Here is a 22,189-nt window from a genome sequence, read left to right on the forward strand (position 1 = left end):
AAATAAAACACGTACTAATAGATGTCATAGAAGATTTTTATCTCTTTGCCCAGTGAACACAAAATGAGTAAGTTCTTCCCGAGGGCTGTAAGAGGCGATTGCACCAGTTTTCCCTGTGCCACTCCAGCTCCCTGCCCAGCACCATTCAGGAAAAGTCACAATAGACGTAAGCACAGAAAAAATCAGGAAAAAAGGTCCTTGTTCATGATGCATTTGTGCAAGCAAAGATAAGAGGCAGTCAGGTGTTCTGAACTTTCAGTTTCTCTGCTGAATGAAGCTGCCTTTGCAGATTTTTCTCTACAGAAATGCCTCTGACCTTGGACTCTTTCCCGCAGAGCTGAATGGCAGGTCAGTCTAGGGAGAAGTGCAGAGGATGGCATGGGTGCAAGATGAGAGAAATGAGCTCCTGTTTCCTCAGTTCCCTGTCCTGTAGCTGTTACCACGAGCACCTCAGTTCCCTGTCCCGTAGCTGTCAGGCACCACGAGCCCTGGCTGTCCCTGCCCAGGCACACAGGCTCCCCCATGGTCCAGGACACGTGGTGATGCAGCAGTGCTGTTCTCCAGGTGCCCACAGCCCTGACCAGCCCTGGGCCCCTCAAAGCCAGGCCCACCTGCACGGCCTCAGCCCATCCCCATCTCCAGGGATGTGCCAAATGCCCGGCGCTGGGGCTGCCCTGGTGACCCCCAGCAGCTGCTCCTATCTAGAGGTAGGACAGACCCATAGGGAGTTCCTTAGGGAGCAAAACTGTTTTCTCCATGGTCCTTGTGCCAGGAAAGGGTTTGTGCCTTGCTGTGTGATTCCCTGCTCCCACCGTGGTTGTCTCCAGCCAGGGGTCCCTGCAGCAGGGAGGGTGCAGGAGCCAAAGCAGGGGAAGTGCCTGCCTGGCTCAGGCAGCTCCCCGGCACAGCCTCCTCCCGGCTGGCTGCAAGGACACCTTCCAGCTCTGCAGGAGCTGCCATGCTCCCTGTCTGAGAATGGTCACAGCAGGGCCAGGAGACCTGCTTCTGTAAAACCAGACTGGGACAGGCTTTTTTAGGAACTACATTTCTGGAAGGGAGCCCTTAGCCCAAGGTTTACCACCTGCCCGGAGGGGATTTATCATCCAACATGTCAGAGCACCAGCAAGCCTCTGGCTGTGTCTGCGGCTACTATGAAGATGCTTGAGGACCACTTGTGGGAGAAGGACACACAAGTAAACATCAGGGATGCAGCCCTGGCAGCCCTTCTTGCACTGCTTGTGTGAAAGCTGTGCTGGGATAAGGAGCAGCATTGCTGGTACAACTGGAGCACAAGTGAAGAGTCTCGGGCCAGATGTGAGAATGTCCCTCTGTAGAGGACTATGAGACACTCTGAGCAGTCAGCACAGTTATGTCAGCTCAGATATTTGCTATCAAACAGCTTTTTGAGGCACTACCATCATATTCCTGCTTGCTTCAGCAGTGCTGATATTTACCATTAATATGGAATTAATATTGATAATTTACATGAATATTAAATATGTGTATTATTTATGTGTGGTTTACTTGTGGTATTCTGAATATACTTCAAACTTAGTATTGCATCCAGCTGTCTCAATGCATTTCAAAAAAAACAGCCATTCATTATATTTGCTATATTATGTAAACCTAACCCACGCATGCAGAGGAACTTGTAGAAACTCTGAGACTTGTACTATTCTGGTTTGTACTATTTTTTTTTGCAATTCTGCTATTTGATGCCTTGCTAATTTCCCACATGCTGTAATATATGAAAGAACTATACTAAGGCAAAACCCTTTAGGTTAGACACAGCCTTAACAGTAAGGATAGGTGTTAGCTGCTTTCCTGACAAGGGTGTCCTGGGAGATTTTTAACCTGAGGTTGTTCAAGCAGCAGTCAGGAAGGATATTATAGAGTTGATTCTGTTTGAAGGAAGGGAGACTGATTAGGGGGCTTCTGGGGCTCATTTCTTCTTCAGTTGGTATAGAAAGGGCCCAAACTGGGGTGTATGCACTACATTTCAAATTAAAGATTCAGTTGTTGGTATTCACAAGCAGGGGAAGAAAATACAGGAACAAACAATTGCAGGAGGAAATGAGCTCCAGGCCAGCACCTCAAACCTTCCTCCAAGGTAAAAGGCTACAGCGATATTCAGTTTTGGAAGGAGTTTTGCCTGGACAGCAGCTGCTTATGACTATGGACAATGACTCGTTCCTCTGAGTACACTTCATGAGAATACTGTCCTTTGGGTGGGTCTCATTCATTTACCAATATATTAGGGCCATATAAGCTAAAGTATCAGTCTCTTATTTAGCAAGGTCATTTCAGTCAAGATGTTTTCCTAAAGCATTTTATGATCTGATAATGCTACTACCCAGCTATTCCAAGTGAGGAGCTTTCAGCAGTGCTGGGAGCTTGCTGGTAATGCCTGTGTTCTGGGGCTGAGAGGCTGGGTGTATGAGAGCCTGAGGGAGGAAAGCAGCTGCTGGGTGGGAGCCAGAGCCCAGTTTGGTGGATGCCAGCAGGACACAAAGTCTCCCTCGTCAGCTGCAGAACTGGCAGAGGCCAGGGATCAGGCCTAAACAAGTCTGACTTGCATCTCTCATCATAGCTGGGGGGCACCCCAGCTGAAAGCAGCAGAGCTGTCAAGGTGAGGTAACTCCAGAAGTTGCAATTATGTTGTGAAAAGCAGGGGCAAACCAACTGTGCTTGGTGTGCCCCTGGAGCAGGGAAAGCTGTCACTTGAATGAAATGATGTTGCTTGTAGGCTCATACTGGAGATGTTTTGAGAAAGGAGATTTCTGTGTGTTCCCAGAGTGATTTGGAAAAGATTTTTCTTCCTTTGAAGGGAGTTATTCTGATCAGTCAGTCTTCCTGGGGCACGGATTCAGTGTGCTGTACTTTTCCCAAGGGAAACCTAAGTGCTGTAAGAGTGACCCAGAGACCCACAGCACAGAGCTGCAGCCTAGCAGCTGAGCAGGGCATGTAGATATAACCAAGGCAGCTACTGGGCACAGTGCAGTGGGAATGTGAGCATTTCAAGAATCACAGAATGTTCTGAGTTGGAAGGGATTCACAAGGTTCATCAAGCCCAACTCCTTAAGTGAACGAGTCTGAAGTTCTGGAAATGTGATTCTTCTCTTCATGTCTGCAAGCTGAGAGTGTATCATGGAGAAGGAAGACAGAAGGTGCAAAAGCCATTCAACAGAGAAAGAAGCATTATTGGTAATGGCTTATGGAGAGTTGCTCTATAGCTGTGCTGAGGAATTGTGTAGGTGTCACAAATATAATTCACAGAATGAGAAGAAAAAGGCAATGAAAAGGATTATTGAGTTCAACCATCATGGTGTAAGAACATGTACAGATCTAAAATGTCTGTCAGATGTTTATCAAACCTGTTTCTGAAGTTTCTAGTCATGAAGATCTGAACACCTCCCCAGGCAAAGTTTCAGGTCTTCCCTGAGCCTCCTTTTCTCCCAGCTAAACACCCCCAGCTCCCTCAGTCACTCTTCACAGGATGTGTGTCCCAGACCCTCCACCAGCTCCATTGCCCTCCTCTGGACTTGCTCCAGGGCCTCAATGTCCTTCTTGTAGTGAGGAGCCCAGAGCTGGACACAGGAGTTGAGGTGTGACCTCTCAGTGCAGAGTACAAGTGATGAAAACTTACACAAGGCCTGTCTAAAAGCCCAGTGGTTCCACTGACAGCCTTGAGTGAATCAGAGGCTGGAAGTGGCACCGGGATTAAATAACAAATCCTCTGCTCTACTCTTACAGAAAACAAACCAGTGCAAGTCAGTGCAGCAGAGCTGCATGATGTTCCCTAGCAAAAGTATAGAATGAGCAAGCCTGCATAAATCTTTCTTTCTCCAAGATGAAAGCCTAAAGAAAGTATTTTATAATTTGATACTGGACATTCATATTCTTTTTTCTGTGTGTTTTCATTACTGTTCAGCTCTTTATCTGTGTTTTTCCAAATTAATTTTAAGAACATTATGTTGAACTTACTCTCACTTAATCTCACTTATTTGTTTTATTACCATTTCTTTTTCTTTTCAATCTAGTAATTTCTTGTCCTTCTAATTTTCCTAATTTTGATTAAATCCATGCTATTTTCTCACAAATTTGTGGACTTTTCTCTGCTTCAAAGAGACCATTTTTCACTGCATCATAACCTTTATTATGTTTTTGAGTACCTTACAGAGATAATATTACATTTGGCTTTTTTCCCCTCACTCTTTCTCATTCTGTTTTTAACCTGTATTTCACACTTGCGTGCTGTCTTTCCTACACAGAGTATTGCATTGAGAAAATAAAGCTTTTGAATCTATTTATATAAGTTCAAACCAATCAACCTGAAACCTGTTGTATTAAGGTAGGAAGGAAAAGGGGAAACAGAGAAAGAAAAGCAAAGCATACTTGCATACAGCAAATTTCCTTATAAGCTTGAGCTGCAATATGAGCTAGCTTGTAGACAAACATCGCCTGACAACGTATCCTGAGTGTGGTCTGACACTTTTGCCGGGCTCGGATTTGATGTCACTCACTTTTTCCAAAAGCTGTCGTCTGCTGCACCCCTCTGGACACTGTCAGCACAGCACGCTCTCCGGAAAATCTCACACAGCGTGAGGTGGGATTGCAGCATAGTTTTCATCAGCAAAGATGTGATTTTATTTGTTGCTATTAGAATTTGGGCATAAAAATCTCTCTGCTTTTCACTGTTCATCGTTTTCTCTGAACTCCAAGAGAAAAGACGTTTCCACGCTATTTGCTAGCAGATCTAGAGTGGTTTCAGACTTCTGCATCTGTAGTCTACAGCATTTGCTACCTGAGGACAGAGCAGGTAGTGCTGTCAATGACAGAAAAAGGGAGGCTTGGCTCCCCGAAGTTCATATCCCTGTTCATCACATCCCACTGAGTCTCTTGCTAACCCCACTTCTCTGCTGTATTAAACTGGAAATCTTCAGGTCCTGCATGCCCTTCTACCCCCCTCCCCCAAATGGTCCCCTAGTCCTGCTTCCTCCCCCTCATGTCCCCAGAAAGGCCCTGTAAGCTGCTCCTGGCTTCCGTGAGGACAGCCTGTCTCTCCCACAGCCACGTGGCCCCAGGATTCACCTATGCATGAGCTGACGTGCTGGCTGGAGGGAACAGACTGGCTGGCTGGCCAAGCAGAAATCAGTGGTGATTGCTTCCACCATGAGTGTCTCCATAGAAACTTTGGGTTCTTTTCCCTGTTCAACCACTGATTTTCTGAAGCCTTGTAGGAACACCCCTGTAGGAATATCCTTCTGTCAGGTGTGGTACAGGCTGAATGATATGCTCAAACCCAGATTGTAGGTTGGGATGCGGATGAGCTGTGGATGCACTGGCATATAGACACAGCTCAGCACAAAACAGTGAGTACCAACAGTTTGTTTTCCTCCTAGTGTCACTCCTGCCTGTTCTCACTACAGGTTACACATTGGCTAAGAGCCCTCTGCAGTGTGACAAAGCTGAGGCAAAAACCCACAAAAAGGCCAATCCCCCACTGCCTCCTCAACAGCCCAGGGTGCATTTCCCACCTGTGCCCTGGAGGCATGCACCTTTTGGCCACTGCCTTTACCCTGGGGTGACTCCAGCACAGAGGGGAATATGCAGGACTCCCACCTTCCTCCCATCTGCCCTCCCAATCCCAGCTAAAGGCTACCCTGACTGGCCAGGCAAGCCAGTTGAAATTCCTGAAGGTCCTATGGCTGGCAATGCCTGGCTTGCCTTAGCTGAGCCCCATGGAGTTGACAGATGTGACAGATGTTGCTGAAATGCATGGGGTACCCTGCACACATCCTGAGATCTGGGTAGACTTGGGATATCAGCAGCTTTGCCTGGAGGTGAAAGGCACAACATACCCTGAACCAAAGTGAAAGGTGCCTCCCAAGTCATGAACAACAAAAACTAAACCAGAAATGGAAAAAAAGCTGAGGGAAGTAATGTTTTTTTTTCCTCCAGAAAGGGCATGGGAGGGTGTTAAAAACAATTCTGATACAGAGTTAGCATTATCAGTGTCTGTTTGGGGGGACTGACTTACACAGGAGCATAAATCAGCAGCAGTTTCAATTAAAGCCGTCCAAGTCTCTGACTGGAAACACTATTGGGACCTAAAGCTGAATACCCAGGACTATATAGAATTAGGTGTGTGGATTGTGTCTTGTTCCCATACTTTCCACCACTATGATCCTCATCTTTACCTTAACAAAGTGATGCCAAGCAATCTGAGGAAAAAATACCCAAAAACATGTCCCACAAAAGCAGAAAGTGCTTTCACATTTCCCAGTATCCAGCAGAAATTATTGAGCCTGATTTGGTAATCCATCCAATTCAAGGTTGTTTTCATAGCCATACCATGGCAGGGGGGGCACAGCACAGGATAATGATTAACTTAATCCTCCTGCCTTGTTTGTTTGATGCTGCCTCACTCCAGTGAGAGTCAATAAAACTTTGTGCACCAACACACTTTCCAGCACCCGCCATCTGGGCCAAAATGGGGATTAGCAAAGCTGCCTTTCTCTTCCTTTTCTTGCTCAGCTCAGGTAAGAGCCCTTTGCCTTCTGCTTGCCTGCTTGAGACTGGGGCCAAACACTAGCAGGCTCCACGTGGTGCAGGTAGGTCCCTAAGTCAATGGGACTCATTCCCTGGACAACGATGGGTTTGGGCCTTGCTGGTCAGAAAGAGCTGCTGTTGAGCAAAGAGAGAGCTGTGGTTGCCCCAGGGTTGTGTTCATTAGCAACACCAGAAAACCAGCTGCCTTGGTGTCTGCAGGGGCAAGTAATGGCCCCAGGCAAACCTTTCCCATGGCCAGAGACAGGGCACCCTTGGGAAGCAGCCTGTCAAAGTCTGGTGCAAAACCCACAGCAGTCAGTCAGAAGTTAGCTCTAATTTCAGCAGGCTTTGGATCAAATGCTAGAGGTAAAGCTGTGTTTACTGCCAAGCACAGTGATACTGATTTTCATCGTTTATGATAGGAGTTCTAAAGCTTTGAAATGAAATATTTAAAACAAAATGAAAAATTAACAAGCTTCTTTATATTCCAACAATTTCACATTTTCTGTTGTCCAACACAATAAAATGTTCTCCCTTGTTTTCCTGAGGGCAGTAAATACAAATTTACTCCCCAGTAACCTAGATCACCTTTTCCAGAAATACGTCCAGAATTCTTTCTTACAGTTCCAAAAGATGTTGTAAGATAGGTGTTCCACTGATGGTAATATATGGATTTCAAATTCTGTAAATAACTATTCCATATGTAGTATATATTTCAATCAGATTTCAGACACCGTACTCTGCTGTACTTCAAAATTATGTATAATTGCATGGCACGTAAATGACTTTTTAAAAGTACTGATAAATACATATCAGTACCGTTTTTATGAGTTTTTAATATTCAGGTCAGAATACCAGGGACACATCATTGTGTGACTGTACAAGGTTATAAGAGAAAACTGAGAAAGTGGGGAGTTTTATTTGTTCGTTATTATCAGCTCTAGCTGACTTGCTCCAAAGTGATGGTCCACAAATACCTTAAAGCAAATTTTTATGGTTTTTTGGCTTAGTACTGGTCAAATCTGGATAGAGGCTTATGGAAATTAAGAAATTTGTTTGTTCACATGTATTTGAATATTCTGTTCAATTATCCCCTGCAATATCTGGATTTATATAAATTTTAGTCAGACTAATATATTCCCTAATGCATTTAAAATCTCTTACGTTCTTTTCTTAAGTTTCCTTTTTGAAGTGTTTTTCAGGCAATCAGCATCACCTTTTCTTTTCTATTATCTAAGTTTCTGCCAATCTATGTTGACTTTTAGTTTATACATGTCATCCAAGTTCCCATGTATTCATTCTCAATCCAACTGTAATAATTTTTTTTTTCTTATAGTCACTGAAAAGTAATAGTATCCAAAAGAGAGTGCTTTGAAAAAATACAGAATTTTAAGATGAGTAAATAAAGTTTGGAAAGGAGTATTTTCTTTTTCTAGTCCTCTGGAACATGGCTTCAGTTAAGTCAGGAAAAAATTCAGGAAAGGAAGCACGTGTCTACTAACTCAGAAAGAGAAATTAGTAAGCTAGGCTATTGGTGCTCTGCATAGCCCTGCTGTAACAGTAGGACTAGATATGGGAAGCCTCAGTGTCAGGGATTTCTTAAGACATGCAGGTTTTATAGCATTGAGCCAACTCTGCAAAGAGATACAGAAAATGCCCTCGGGCAATGAATAATCTTATTTTTATTAGTGGCCAAAATATCTTTTATTTTGTGTGAATCGGTGTCATAGGAGGTAGGTGATGAATGGCCCATATGTCACGGGAATTAGTAACACTGGAGTGATGTTGCAGTGAATTCAGCCCTAATATGAGTGTGTAAATGAAAAATTCACATTACCTGTGAGCATGGTGTATAAAATTATGAAGTTCCTGCATCTGTCAATAATAATCTATAGTGAAAAAATTAAATAATTAAATCATATGACCAATTAAACTCACTTGTGCAACACTGTAACCTGATGCTGGAGACAGAAATAAAATCTTGTAGAAATTAGAAACAGAAACATAGAATCTTTTTAGACATAAAAAGGAAAAAATCAATTATGTGGTAAACTCTATTGTGAGCTACAGTATTTTAGAGGTGAGTTAGAATTATTAGCAAGTAGATAATATAATTCTTATGCATATGTCACTTTCAGATCTAATAATACTGATTCACTAATTTAAAATCTTGGGTTAATTTGTTGCAACAGAGATGTAGCCTGACAATTTCATTACTAAGTCTGCCCAAATTGCAATAAAACAATGGTGGGCATTGTAAAAGGCTGTATAGGAACTTTGTGATTGGGGTTTCTTGCTCTGGGGCAAGACATGTTGGGACAAACAACCAGGCAGTGACCAATGAAGCTGCAGGGATTGCACAATCTACATGACAGGTCATAATCTCCCATCCACCGAATTCATGCTTCTCTAAAACCTTGATAAGGGTATCACTTCCCTTCATCTTTCTCTGGTTGATGTTGACACTACTTAGACTCTCTCTCTCCATTCCCCCTCGCTCTTGTTTCCCATTTTTTGCTTTTAGCTTCAAACTCATGCATAACTCTAATCAGAATTGCCTCTACATCTTTCTTCTGCCTCTTTCTTCCCATTACATGTTGCAGTCATTCAGCTGTGATTCTGTCAGGAGACAGAGTTCATCATCTTTTACCCAGAATTATGCAAAATAAATTGTGTCTTCACCTGTCCAAGCTACATGGAAAATGGGACTGAAATCCAGAGATCTTCTAAACTGCAGAATTCTCATTTGTAATGTCTGATTCCTTTCCTTCCCTTCTAGTGAAAGGAGATATACTGGATGGCTATTCAAGAACAGACGGTGTTTGGATACTTACTCGAAACAAACAGTTTTATGAGACAAATAATGAAAAAGAATGCGCAGACAAATGTGAAGCTGAAAGAAATTTTACCTGCAGGTAATTTCTGTTGAATCTTAAAACTGTGCCATTGTGGGTGTCTGCATATCAATTATATGTTCCTACCTTTACTCAGAACCAACATCCCCATTCTGCTCTGCCTACAGCAGTGTCTCCCATGCTGTGCCTTTAGCTTGTGACCTATCTCCAGCCATAAATCACCACAAGATCAAATAAAGAGTGGATTTACAGCATACTGCTCATTTTATAGAAAATGTTCAAGTTCCCACTCTTATCCAACATTACATGGAGAACTGGTTGAGCCTCTCTAGCTGGATGCTGCTTTGTTTCACAAGAGCACAAGGTTTCTAGTTCATTGTAGGGACAGTAACAAACCTGAGCAGCTAGGATGCTGTTGATAATGCTTTGCCAGTGCAGTTTCTAGTTCCCCACACAATAATTTATTCATGAAGTCATATATCCTGAATAAGTGAGCCACTTGAGAGTAGTAGATAACCCTAACCTCTTACTTGTCTAAAATATTGAGTGCAGAATCTGAAAGATAAGAATGAATATAAAACAGTGGTAGCAAATTAATAATTTATAGAAAAATACTTACAAGTTTAATAATATGAATTGAATTTAAAATATTGCTTCCTATGTCAATATTGCTTCCTTCTCAATTTCAACAGGGCTTTCCTATTCACCAGGAAAAAGCTACAGTGTTTAACACTGGCTGAAAATGCTAAAATGACAGTGACATTTGCCAGCACAGACACAGTTCTTTATGAGAAGATAAGTATGTGTACAGTAAGATGTAACATATTTACTCATCAAGCCTATTCTAATGGCATCCTTCTTTTCTCTGCTGCAGTGCTGCAGCAAATCCCTCTATAGGGCAGAAAACTAATAGAGAATTTGGGGGCCAAACAGGAAGAAGCCACATTACTAAAAATGCTGTTCAAGAGGTATCAAATACCAAGGCCTAGATCTATGGTGGTCTCCATGTGCCATTTGAACTGAGAAGTTACTAGTTGCCTTCCTCTCAGACCCAGTTGTATAGTCTTCATCTCCTCTCCCCAGGTGTCAGATGTGTCCAGCTTTATTATTTAGACAGGCTAAAATAATTCAGGAGGAACCCATTTTTTCCCAGCAGATTGGTCTCTTGTCCTTGCTCTAGCATTTTCATTTTATATTTTGAGGTTTTGGGGAGATTCTTCTTGTGCAAACAAGACAGAGGAAAAGGAAGGGAAAATCTAGATCACTGCCCTAAATAAGTGGAAATTTTTCAGTGTCTGTTGCTAATAAAAGCACCATCAACATGATTTGCATTCTCTGTCTTGGAATCCTACTAGAAAAACACCTGGGAGAGTCCGAGACTAAGATGAATCAAAAGTTTGGGGGACACTTATGTGACAAGTGCATTTTGATAACTAAGTATTTTCTGGCTTAAAGGGATAGCTGGATGACACCCACACTGCAAATGTGCTTATGAACAATGCCTTCCCAAGAATCCCCAGCTGCTGGTGAAAGACATTCCTATTTATCCCAGTATTATGATAGTATAAGCCTGCATTATTTTGCACACCAAAAACTGGATATAGCTGTCCTCTTGACTTGATTATACAGCTTTATAACAATGCTTCAGAATGTTTCTCTTTAGATGCTCTTTGGTTGCTGCTACTAATTTATTTTAAAATACATTATAGAATGTTTGCAGGCACAAGAGGTTCAAAACATGAGTAAAACATGGTCCATCATGTACAGATAAGCTTCAGTTATATCTGCAGATTTTCAGCACCAATGAATGTTGTAACACCACTGAATTTACAAATTTGATTCTGTTTCAGTTTACCTTATGCAGTGTAAAAGAGGGATTGGGACAGACTACAGAGGAACAGAAGCCAAGACTCAGAGGGGTATTCCATGCCAGAAGTGGGCAGAAAAAATACCCCACAAACCAAAGTATGTCCCTATTTACATTTATTTTTGCTGTTCTGAACCTTTTCCAAATTTCCTCATCTTCATATATATACACAGATTTATGCAAGTTATCAAATCCTGTTGTCAGGTGACTTTGAGAAACAGCTTTATCTTTACCTGTCTTGTTACTTTTGACTCTACTGCAAAGATCTGGATAAGGAAAGGACGCATTGTCAGCTAGGTAAGTTGTGTCTAAAAGTGAGGTGTCTTAAGCAGATTAAGTGTTTCTTCTCTCAACATGATGAAGATTTTTGCTATTGGTAACAGTGGGGTCAGAATTACTCTCCTCTGTATCAAGCGATATCTGTCCAACTCTAGGCTCCTCCTACCTGCCATACAGATAGTCAAAATAAATAAAAACAATTGAGAAAAGTATCCAAGGACCAAATGGATCTGGCTAGGTAGAGTCTTCACAGGGCTGGCTGCCACTGGGCTCACTGAAGCAAGTGGGGAAGCAGAGGTCCTATGTCCTCTCATCTATGTTGAAGTATTTAAATTCTTTTTTTTTTTATTCTACTTAAATACACTCGGATACTCTTGTTCAGATAATTTAAAAGTAATTTAGTCTTCTCTGGGAAGATTGCTGTAGGAAGAAGCCTAGCTTCACTTGCTTCAGATCTCTCTGAGACCTAGTTGTGTTTGGTGAATAGTCTCTAGAAACAGACAACTTTTAAAGCAGCTCCATTAAAACAAACACATGACAGAGCCACAGGTTGCAGTGAGCTCATTAGATCAACTGCACGAATTAAAGACAGCAATTGTCCTTTTAGACTGTCATTGTCCTTACAGGCTGTAAGCTCACTTCTTGCTGGCAACGGGGGCTGGGGAGAAAGCTAATAATAATTGTAGTTAAGAATGATTTTTCAGTTTTCATTTATGGCTTACAATGGGAAATCAGTTTCTCTCATTTTTACTGTGAATGAATAAAATTCCCAGCTAGCTGAGCAGGTTGAACGTTTCCCTTCCGCGCCACTAAAGCACTGGCATTAAAATAGAAGTTTAATACTATTGCAGGTATACACCTGAAAAGCACCCTAATGCAGGGTTGGAAGAAAATTACTGCAGAAACCCTGATGCAGATGAAAATGGACCCTGGTGTTACACAACAGATCCTGCTACGAGATTTGATTACTGTGCCATCCCAGAGTGTGAGGACCAGGTCACGCACACTGGAGAAGGTATATTTACTTTTCAGAGGAGGGATGTTCAAGTAGGTAATATTATTCCTGCTACTTTTTTGTGCTTTATTTTTACAATTTTTTTCAAATTGGAATTTAAATCAAGATGAACTTAAGATCTCAACAGAAAGGTTGTTTTCCTAATTGGCATGAGTTATCAAAGTTATTTTGTAAATATGGAAGGACTAAAATTTTTTAATCATTTGCTGATACTGTTTACTTTATCTTCATCTATCTTGTTACTTTTGACTCTACTGGCAGAGAACTGCAGAGACCTGGATAAGGATTATATTGCTCTTACACAAGTAATTTATCTAATTGTAGCAAGGGTAAAAACTAACCCAAGTGCTGTGCAATTCACTGAACTCCCATTGCTAACAGTACATACAGAATTATGACAAATTCCTCCCTGCAAGTGAAACATATTCCTGAAGCATTACTGATTTGGCCAGGCTGTAATGCACAGCTTTCTGAACTCCTTCCATTGTTAGGTGGAGCAAACCCCACTTGTCCTTTCAGCATAATCTTCCATGAATAGGCTGGGCCATTTCTCGCTTCGTTTTCCTTCTGCCTAGGACCTCTGGGGGAGTGCATGCAGTGTAACGGCGAGGATTACCGCGGAGAAGTTTCCAGAACAGAGTCTGGACTGGAGTGCCAACACTGGGATGTCCAGGAGCCTCATATGCATGGATTTATCCTGAAACAGTGAGTGACACTCAGCACCGAATTCATTCCCACAGAGCCTGGGAGCCCCTGCCTGCAGACAGCCTCATTGCTGCACACGGCTGCTGCTGACTCACAACAGGTTTCTCTCCATTTTCAATGCACAGCTATCCAGAGAAGGATCTGAAGATGAATTATTGCCGCAATCCTGATGGTGAACTTCGGCCCTGGTGTTTCACTACCAACCCGAATAAACGCTGGGAATATTGCAACATTCCTCGTTGCAGTGAGTCTGATTTCCTGAGGTTACTCCAGAGGGTAGCTCATTAAAATTATGCAGGGAGGGGAAAGGAAAGAAACCACAGTTCTGAGTAACCTACAGGTATCTCTGTGAATCAGGGAAAGGGCACATTAATAAGCAGAATCACTCATTAAACTTCTATTATGTAAAATCATGTATGGTCAGTGAGGATGAAGGTGTCACAAAGTGAAGAACAGCCAAAGATATTATGGGAAACCATAATTTGCCCTTAACCACTTTACTTTTCAACTGACCTGGGAGGCAAGACATTAAGGGTAAATCAGGTGGTAGTTCACTGCTGATCTGCTAACTCATAAAAATCATCTAAATTATCTTGTGGCTATACTGTGATATTTTACCTGGGTCTGATCTGCACAGCCAGCACTACCTTTTTCTTAGCAAGGTATGAATCCTGAGAAACAGGTTTAGACCTCAGGAGAAAAACCTGGCTTATCAGTGAGCTAGCTTAACCCATTAAGTTGAGCACACTAAATCTAGATATTTCCAAGGCACTGAATTAAGAGGTAACATTCCCTATTGTAGAAGTGGATTGCACTTCGAGAAAAAACAATTATAAGTGTGTTTTTTCTCTCTAGAGATTGCTTTCTTATGTATCTTGCCAGTGCTCTAAGCAGTGGTGTGTGTTTGCTAGATGTAGTTCTCTTAGCATGCTCAATTACAGATGGCAGAATAACTATTTATAGACTTTTGTATGATAAATTGTGACAGTTACCAAAGCATTTACATCCTACGCTTAAAACTTAAAGTTTAAGGAACATATCAACCTTTTAGGGTCATACTCATGTCCTTGGGGAATTCTGTATAAGTATGTGCTGTATTTTCTATTTGCCCTCTGCAGGTTCTATGCCTCTGATCATTACTCTTGTTTGCTTTGCTGTTCCCCACATGGCAGACCATTTCACTTTCTCTCTTTTTTTCACTATTCCTTCTGTCCCTCTTCCCCAGTTCACTGACTCCAGAGGTTCAGCTCTGAAGGCTGCTCTGCTTTCTCTCACTATTTCTTCTTGGTCCTTTCTGCCCTTCCACACTATCTGTGTGTATTGTACTGAGTATTGTATTATTGTAATACAATACACAATAAAACTCCATCTCACTCGGGTTTTCAAGACTGTGCAAGACTACTCACTGCCCTTCCTGCTCTGCTCTCAGGGGACAGTAGGCACAGAGTCTGGCTCAACCCAGCCAAGTTATTTACTGGCTGCTGTGAAAGGACAGACTCAGGACATCCATCTGGCAGTCTGGAGGCCCACAAGAGTGTCCTCTTTGATTTTGACATGGCTTTTAACCAGTGTAACCTCTGCTGAAAGAAAAAAAAATACATCTTCAACATTACAGAAACAAAGGCGTTTATATATATTTGAAAGCAATACTTAGCAGTATTTTCCTCCCCTCCCCTTTCCTTTTATTTTTATTTTCTTTTCCTGTTACAGCTACACCCCCACCAGTCTCTGGCCTGGACTCCCAGTGTCTTTCAGGGAGAGGTGAAGACTATCGAGGAAGGATAGCCATCACTGAATCGGGAAATGCCTGTCAACACTGGAACACACAGTTTCCTCACAAACATGGCTGGATTCCTGACAGATACCCCTGCAAGTATGCTGAGCCTCATCATTTTAACAAATACCAAAGAACAGTTGTTCCCTATCCATCTAGATGCAGAGGCAAGAGGAGGACAGGTTTTTATCATTTATGTTGTTAAGTTGTAATTCTCACTGTTTATCAGTGCTCATTACTTCTGTTCAGGTCTTGCTCTTCATTTTTTTCTGCCTCCCTGTTTATTCTCATGTATTTTTCTCACTTGTCTCCTCCACATCCCACAGCAGAACTATAGTTAGTTCACTACTTTTATGTTAAAAATCCCTTGGCTGTGTTTTGGCACATCTTCAATGCATTACTCTTCTGAAGAATGATGCTCCAAAGACAACATACTCCCATACATCCTTGTGCTCCAAGGTCAGAGGAGCTGGGTTTGCAGAGCATTACTAGTGTGCAGGAATAGCTGGAACTGACCCGGTTTATAGCTCTGTAGTTTGATCCTGCAAGTTTTCCTAGGGAGCTGGAACCCTGTCCACTCTCACTTTCTCTGGGCGGAAAGCAACGTGCACCAGTGCTCCTATGTACACACTTCCAGTCTGTCACATCCAGCCTTGCCTGGCTCTTACTGTAATCTCAGGGATATCAGTGCCTTGTGTTTTGAAGTCAGCTCTTTCTGCCACATCTTGACCTCAACAACAAGAGTATTGGAAAAGTTCTTTCTGTATCTTGAGCATTCAGACTGAGAAGTAGAAGACCATTGATTAGTCCCAAAGGAGTGGTGCATGGGTTAATCAATCTCCAAAAGGAATAAATACACCACTGAGTTGAATTCTGTGTGCAGTAGTTGTTAATAGTCATGTACACAACTCTTCTGTATTTCTGTGACTGGTTTAAAGTCAGCATTCCTGTTTCTTGTTTTAAGGGGCTTAGAGGAAAACTACTGTAGAAACCCTGATGGAGAGAAGAAGCCTTGGTGCTACACCACCAACAGTAACATTAGATGGGAATATTGCAGAATTCCTCCCTGTGACAGAACAGAACAAGGGATTGCTGGTATGAATAGAGGACTGTACTTGAGATAAGGACTTTAAAACAGTGAAAGATTTATTGTTTCATATTGTAAATGTGCTAATTTATTTTTTTTTTCAGTCACTTTGTCACTCTTAATGTTTGTCTGCCTTGCATGTTGCAAAATCTGCCAAATATTACACTTTGAGTGGTTAGGGAAGTACAGTGAAAGATACAAATCACAAGCTGAATTGACAGAAGAGTTACAGGATGAAAGATATTTATGTTTTTATATTCCTTTCTTCCCAAAGGTAGGCCAGTTATAGCAAATTCATTGAAAAATGAAACGGCTTAAAGAGATGAAAAATTGCTAAACAAAAGTAACTCCTATTTTTGGAAGTTAACCACAAATGAGGTGACAAGAGCTTGCAACGCAATTAAAAATCAAATTGAAGCATTCATTCATTTAAGCACAAAATTAACAAGAAAATCACCACCAAAAGGATAATAGAGAGACTGAAGTTTAACCTAATGTCTGTTTGAGAAATATCATGGGCAAAATCACCAGTATCTAATCTTTGAGGATTTTGCATGAGAACTTCCTTATCTTTAATTCTGACATGTTCACTTATGCCAAAATGAAACTAACTGATGAACCCTTTGCTGAAAAACATCTAACATAAGATGTTAAAACTGTGAAAGTTTTCTCAGTATCTTTGGAAATGCCCTTCTGCTGCAGGTGTGATGACTTCACTGGATACTGTCTGCATAAACGGGTTGTTAATTTTTGTCATCCTGTGTGTTTGAGGCTTTCTTGTGCCCACTCTGTAAGAACATTAAAATTATGATGCCAAAGACCAGTTTCTGTTGTTCCCTCCAGGTGTGCCTGTACAAGCTCCCCTAACAGAGGAGTGCTACCGAGGCAAAGGGCAGAGTTACCGTGGCACAGCTTCAGTCACTGCATCGGGAAGGAAGTGCCAGGCCTGGAGCTCCATGTTCCCACACAAGCATATAAAAACCCCGGACAGATTCCCGGACGCGTACGTTTATCTCACCTTTTCTCGCTTTCTCTGGCAGTAACTGCTGCTGGTTGTATTATCGTTGCACAGCTATGCTTTAAAACACTGCTAGGGAATATATTGATAAAAGAGAACTTTTCTAAGATACAGAAATGTTTTCTCTTAGTCTCATCTGTAAGAATTGTGGTTTTTTATTATCTAAATTCTGACTAAAATACAGCTGTGCCCCTTACTCTTAAATATGATCTTCTGCAACCAACACCAGGAGACTTGCATCCAGAGACAAGGCATCTACTGAAATATGTGTTTCATTTATAAATTTGGGGCTTGTTGTTGTGGCCTTTCTAAGGATTTAATCTGGGCAGGACACAGCATTTATGATACAAAACATGAAGTCAGATAGGTCATGCCTAGAAATGCCAACTAAGTGTTCTTTGCTGTTGGAATTGAGCACCCAGAATTCTGTGCACTGAAATTTCCCCTTGATTTACCTTCTTCAGACTAACCAAACTGCACCAGGAATGACTGGAGCAGTGACAAGGTAATCAAAATCACAAATGTGCCAGTTTTTAGTAAGGGCAGGAATAGGATTACAATTACAGGAGTGATTGTGAGGAAATCCATCATGCTTAGTGGATTATAAGCAGGAAGATTGATACTTTTTTAAATTTTTGCCCTTTTTATGCTGTCACCCTAAATAATTTGAAATTTTCAGTTATATTTTGGCATGAAAAAACTGGAATATCCCCAGAGGGGATGATATCTTTCGAAAACATTTTAGAGAATTAAAATCAAGCAGGGAAAATCTGGCATTCATGTGTTCTGTCATATTCGGAGAAAAAGCATTTCAGTTCTTTATTATTCTGAGTCCATGCTGCGATTTAGGAGGGGGAAACACTGCAACTCTGCAAATTATTGAAAAGAGAAATTCTACTTGCCCATGCCCCAGCAAGCACAGACATGGAATTCCTCTCACTGAAGTCAGTAGAGGAGTACCCCATTCAGTAGAAATGGGGGTTTGGGGTGTAAGAGGGGATCAATTGCATAAGCATTTGTTTGCCATTCTTCTGAATATGAGAAGGAACATTTTAACATTTAAAACATTTTGGAAAAGCCTAAGTTCCCCCCAATAGCATGAATTTTCTTGCATATTTATTACTAATTCACACATTCTGACAATTGTGTATGCTTACACACACCTACTTGTAAATTTTTTTTTAATTACCATGTGGGGTAATTATTTAGGTACTAGTACATTGAAATATTACATCCAGAGTATAAGGCAGTAGTTGAATTGTTTCCTTATGCATAAATATATTCAGGATTCCAATGAACATGTGAAATACAACTCTTCACTAGCATCACAACCACAGATGTGCTTGCTGGTAATAGGATATCTGGCCGTAAGTAAACCAATAAACCTATTTATTTGTACATAGTAGATGTACATAGTACATTCTTTTGTCAAGATATTCCTATGCTAACTTTCAGTCTTATGCAGCATGACTGTTGACTTTATTTGTGCAGGGATTTGAGGGAAAACTATTGTAGAAACCCAGATGGTGACAGCAGCCCGTGGTGTTTCACCACCGACCCCAACACGATATGGGAGTACTGCAATCTCAAGAGGTGTGATGATCATACACAAGAGCCTGCATCAAATGCCTCCCCTGGAATGATGGAACAAAACATTGGCTGGACTACACCCACCACATCTGGTAACAGCTGGCTATAAGCATCACCTCCTGTAGAGTCTGTGGGTAAAGGAAATAGCAACCTATCAAAATTATTCTTGAGTGCCATGGTTTAACCACAGCCAGAAACTAAGTACCATGCAGCTGCTCACTCATTCCCCCATCCCTTCTTTGGTGGGGAGGAAAATTTTTAAAAAAGTAAGACTCATGAGATAAGAATGGTTTAATAATGGAAACAAAATTATGTACAATAACCATAAGAATAATAATAGTGGCAATAATAATAGTAATAATTGCAATGAAAACCCAAGAGAGAGATAAAACCCAAGGAACAAAAGTGATGCACAATACAATTGCTGACCAATGCCTAGCCTGTCCTTGAGCAGCAATTAGTGGCTCCATCCAGTGCATGTAATGCTTGTGCATGTTGTTCTATGGGATGGAACATCCCCGTGGCCAGGCCAGGTCAGCTGTCCTGGCCGTGCTTCTGCCCAGCTTCTTGTGCACCTCCTCACTGGCAGAGAAGGGGAAACTGAAAAGTCCTTGAGTGAGAGTAAGCACTACTTAGTAACAACCAAAATATCAGTGTGTTATAATTGCTATTCTGATATTAAATCTAAAACACAGGACTCTACCAGCTACTAAGAAGAAAATTAACTCTATCTAAGCCAAAACCAGTTCACTGACTAGGCTTGCAATGTAATAATTACATCCTTCCGGCGGGTCTCTGATCTGTACTGCTGCATTTTGCAGCAAGTGCTCTCTAGTTAGTATATATCCTGTAGCCTATGTCATTTTACAGTGCATTCTGAAGGAATTCACCTTTTTCATTTAGGTGAACAAAAGGAAAACAGACTTTTCTAGTATTTCTCTAGCTGTGTGCTATTGAAATATGTGACTCTTATTATCATAAGAATTTTGCTTGTGTTGTGCTTCATGTTTTCAGGAGGGTGACCTTATCTTGTATTGGTCAAAGGCATATTAGTTTTGCAAAATTAGATAAATTAGGTTTTGCTCTGTCCTGTTTTGTTACTTCCTTAATTAACAGCTCACATTGGTCAAAGTGGTGAGACTTTTCTTAAAGTATAGTGGAGCTTTGCATGAGTTACTTATTTTGCAAAGGAAGGTGGCAGGATTGAACAAAAGACCCATTTCTAAATTGAGTTGGGTGCTCTTCTTACATGCAGCAGAAAAGAAGTACCTGTAGCAAAGTCCTTAGAAGCAAAACTTGCTCCTTCAGTCTAATGGGCTGCTGAAATATGCCTCTCTCATGAAAGTGCTTACTGATACCAATTTAGCAAAAATTTTGAAGTCTTTCCAGATACTTGCAATAAGTTACAGAAAATGTTTAGCCTGAAGTTCCTTGATATCAATATATAATCACCCTGGATTTATGAATGGAAGTGTTAAAAATCATTAATTTTGTGGTGAATTTACTTTGGGAAGGATAGATAACTGCCGGGTAAGACTAATCTAACTTTGACTATAAGCAGGTAAATGCATATAATTAGGACTTTCAAGGCTCAGAAATAGTTTCAGAAGCTCAACATCTCTGCATGAAGCCAAAGAACTGAGGAATACACAGCTTTTTTTTTTCCTTACACAGTCAACCAGAAAAGCAGGAAAATTGTGTAAGGTAATAGCTTACTCATATTAGCCCAGTGTTGTGAATATCCCACTCACCTGAAGCAAAGGCTGTAATATACTGCATATACTGTATATATACTATAATATACTGACTTAGAGACTGTGGGCAGTGCGTCCATTGGTAGAGTCAAAAATCATCAGACACAGGTATTCATATCCTGCTATGCCTGCATTTTATGGAATTTAAAGCATTCAAACAGTTACATTATTTTTATTCAGATCACGTAGATCGGGGATAGGGAAAATTAGGAAAGTTCCATTTTTGTGTGTGTAATTGACCTCACAGTGATCTGGGGATGTACTCACATCCATGACTAGTGGATCTTCAGACCAAGAGCATGGCCTGGGTGCTTAGAGACAAGGAGTTTTTTCAGCCCCAATTCTTTTACTCCAGCAGGTCTAATAAAACACTTTCTACAATCCTTGTGTCAGTCACATTTTAAAGCCTTTGGAGAAACCATATTATTCCTGACAGTATTTTGCTGTTTGCATGACTAGTGTCCCCATTACTAGAGAAGCTACTTCATACTCTCCTTTCCTCCCTAGGCTGAAGTTGGAGAACCTCTGGTCTGCCAAGAGAAGAACAGATTTGTCCAATATGGAGTCACCCCTTGGGGACTGGATTGTACCCAGCCATCAAAGCCTGGTTTTGTTCAAATTCCTGGTTTTGTTTCTTGGATAAAGAATGAAGTGGCTTCCCACTGAATCTGGATGCAGGCTAATTTTTCTGGAAAGCAGTCCCTGAGTCAGAAACAACATTCCAAGTATGGTTTTATGACTGGTTTTAAGAGTTATGTAATAATTCATAGGAATCCTCAATAAATACCACTACTGGCTGAGTGTAAGTAGCTATTGCAAAGCAGTAGCCAAGCTGACCAATTGTTACTGTCTTTCAGACTATCCGTGTTGTACCTGTGTGAGGCAACCATGATTGCCTGTGACAGCAGCTGTAAGGCTCCTACTTCACCCCTGTTACACCCCAAATACTTAAATCCAGGAATTAAATTGAAGGTTCCTTTACACTAGTTGGCACAAAGAGAAATCCCAACCTGATACTCTCAAGAGGTGAAAAATTACACAAAAGCTCACTGGCAAAAGCACAGAAAATAAAGGGACTTTGGCAAAAGGATTAAATATGACACCATATTCACTTACCATAGCAGTACTTAGCATTAATTTAGTACTTAGCATTTACTTTGCCCATTTCACCTAGAAACCTTTAAACCTATGAGATGTTACGTAACCCACAAAGTTCCATGAAAAGAGAATGAGGATAAGAAAGAGAGACAGAGAAAGAAAGACAGAAGATATTTAGAAGAACAAACACAGAGCTACCACCTCCTAGGATTCCATCGCGGGTGAGATAGGAACTCCAGGAAGCTGGCAGGGTCAAGACCACGTGCTGGCCCTGTGCTCCATTAAGCCTCCATGGGCCTTTCCCCTAGAAGAGACTTCCAGTCACTTGGCCAGTCAGGGGCTGGGTTAGCACCACCCCTCCATGTCAGTGATTGATTGTTTGATTGACTAATTGACAGCTCTGCCAGGGCTGAGGGGGTCTGGGGGCAGGGCAGAGCATCACCTCACCTAGCAGCACATAAGCAAGCACTTCAAGCACCCCAAAAAGTGGCTCAGGACACTAAACTTACCCACTCTCTGACAATGATCCTGTGTCTCAAGAATCAAAGAGGAGCACAGCACTGGGACCTTTCCTCCTTCGGTCTCATCAGGGTCA

The 22,189-nt window shown here is 41.5% G+C and overlaps 1 protein-coding gene across 3 annotated transcripts; it reads left to right on the forward strand.

Moving 5' to 3' along the window:
- The first annotated feature begins 6,451 nt into the window (after positions 1-6,451).
- LOC132324793 (plasminogen-like) lies at positions 6,452-21,283 on the forward strand. 3 transcript variants are annotated; one of them, XM_059841277.1, is made up of 12 exons: positions 6,458-6,542; positions 9,332-9,467; positions 10,100-10,206; positions 11,258-11,372; positions 12,405-12,568; positions 13,144-13,273; positions 13,399-13,517; positions 14,984-15,146; positions 16,012-16,142; positions 16,978-17,137; positions 18,644-18,876; positions 21,004-21,283. In XM_059841277.1, exons 1-11 carry the CDS (start codon positions 6,494-6,496, stop codon positions 18,849-18,851), a joined length of 1,482 nt encoding a protein of 493 aa, XP_059697260.1. In that variant the 5' UTR covers positions 6,458-6,493; the 3' UTR covers positions 18,852-18,876; positions 21,004-21,283. The 3 variants fall into 3 exon arrangements, with proteins under 3 accessions (XP_059697262.1, XP_059697260.1, XP_059697261.1); XM_059841278.1 differs by having other exon boundaries at positions 18,644-18,834; XM_059841279.1 differs by lacking the exon at positions 10,100-10,206 and having other exon boundaries at positions 6,452-6,542.
- Positions 21,284-22,189: the final 906 nt, after the last annotated feature.

Source organism: Haemorhous mexicanus, chromosome 3, assembly GCF_027477595.1.
Source record: "Haemorhous mexicanus isolate bHaeMex1 chromosome 3, bHaeMex1.pri, whole genome shotgun sequence".
NCBI lineage: Eukaryota > Metazoa > Chordata > Aves > Passeriformes > Fringillidae > Haemorhous > Haemorhous mexicanus.

Excerpts from the sequence above, each read along its gene's own strand:
- LOC132324793 (XM_059841277.1), top strand. The coding sequence starts at position 6,494 with ATGGGGATTAGCAAAGCTGCCTTTCTCTTCCTTTTCTTGCTCAGCTCA. Across the intron at positions 9,468-10,099 it reads GAAAGAAATTTTACCTGCAG|GGCTTTCCTATTCACCAGGA; the intron begins GTAATTTCTGTT and ends CAATTTCAACAG. Across the intron at positions 16,143-16,977 it reads AACAGAACAAGGGATTGCTG|GTGTGCCTGTACAAGCTCCC; the intron begins GTATGAATAGAG and ends TGTTCCCTCCAG.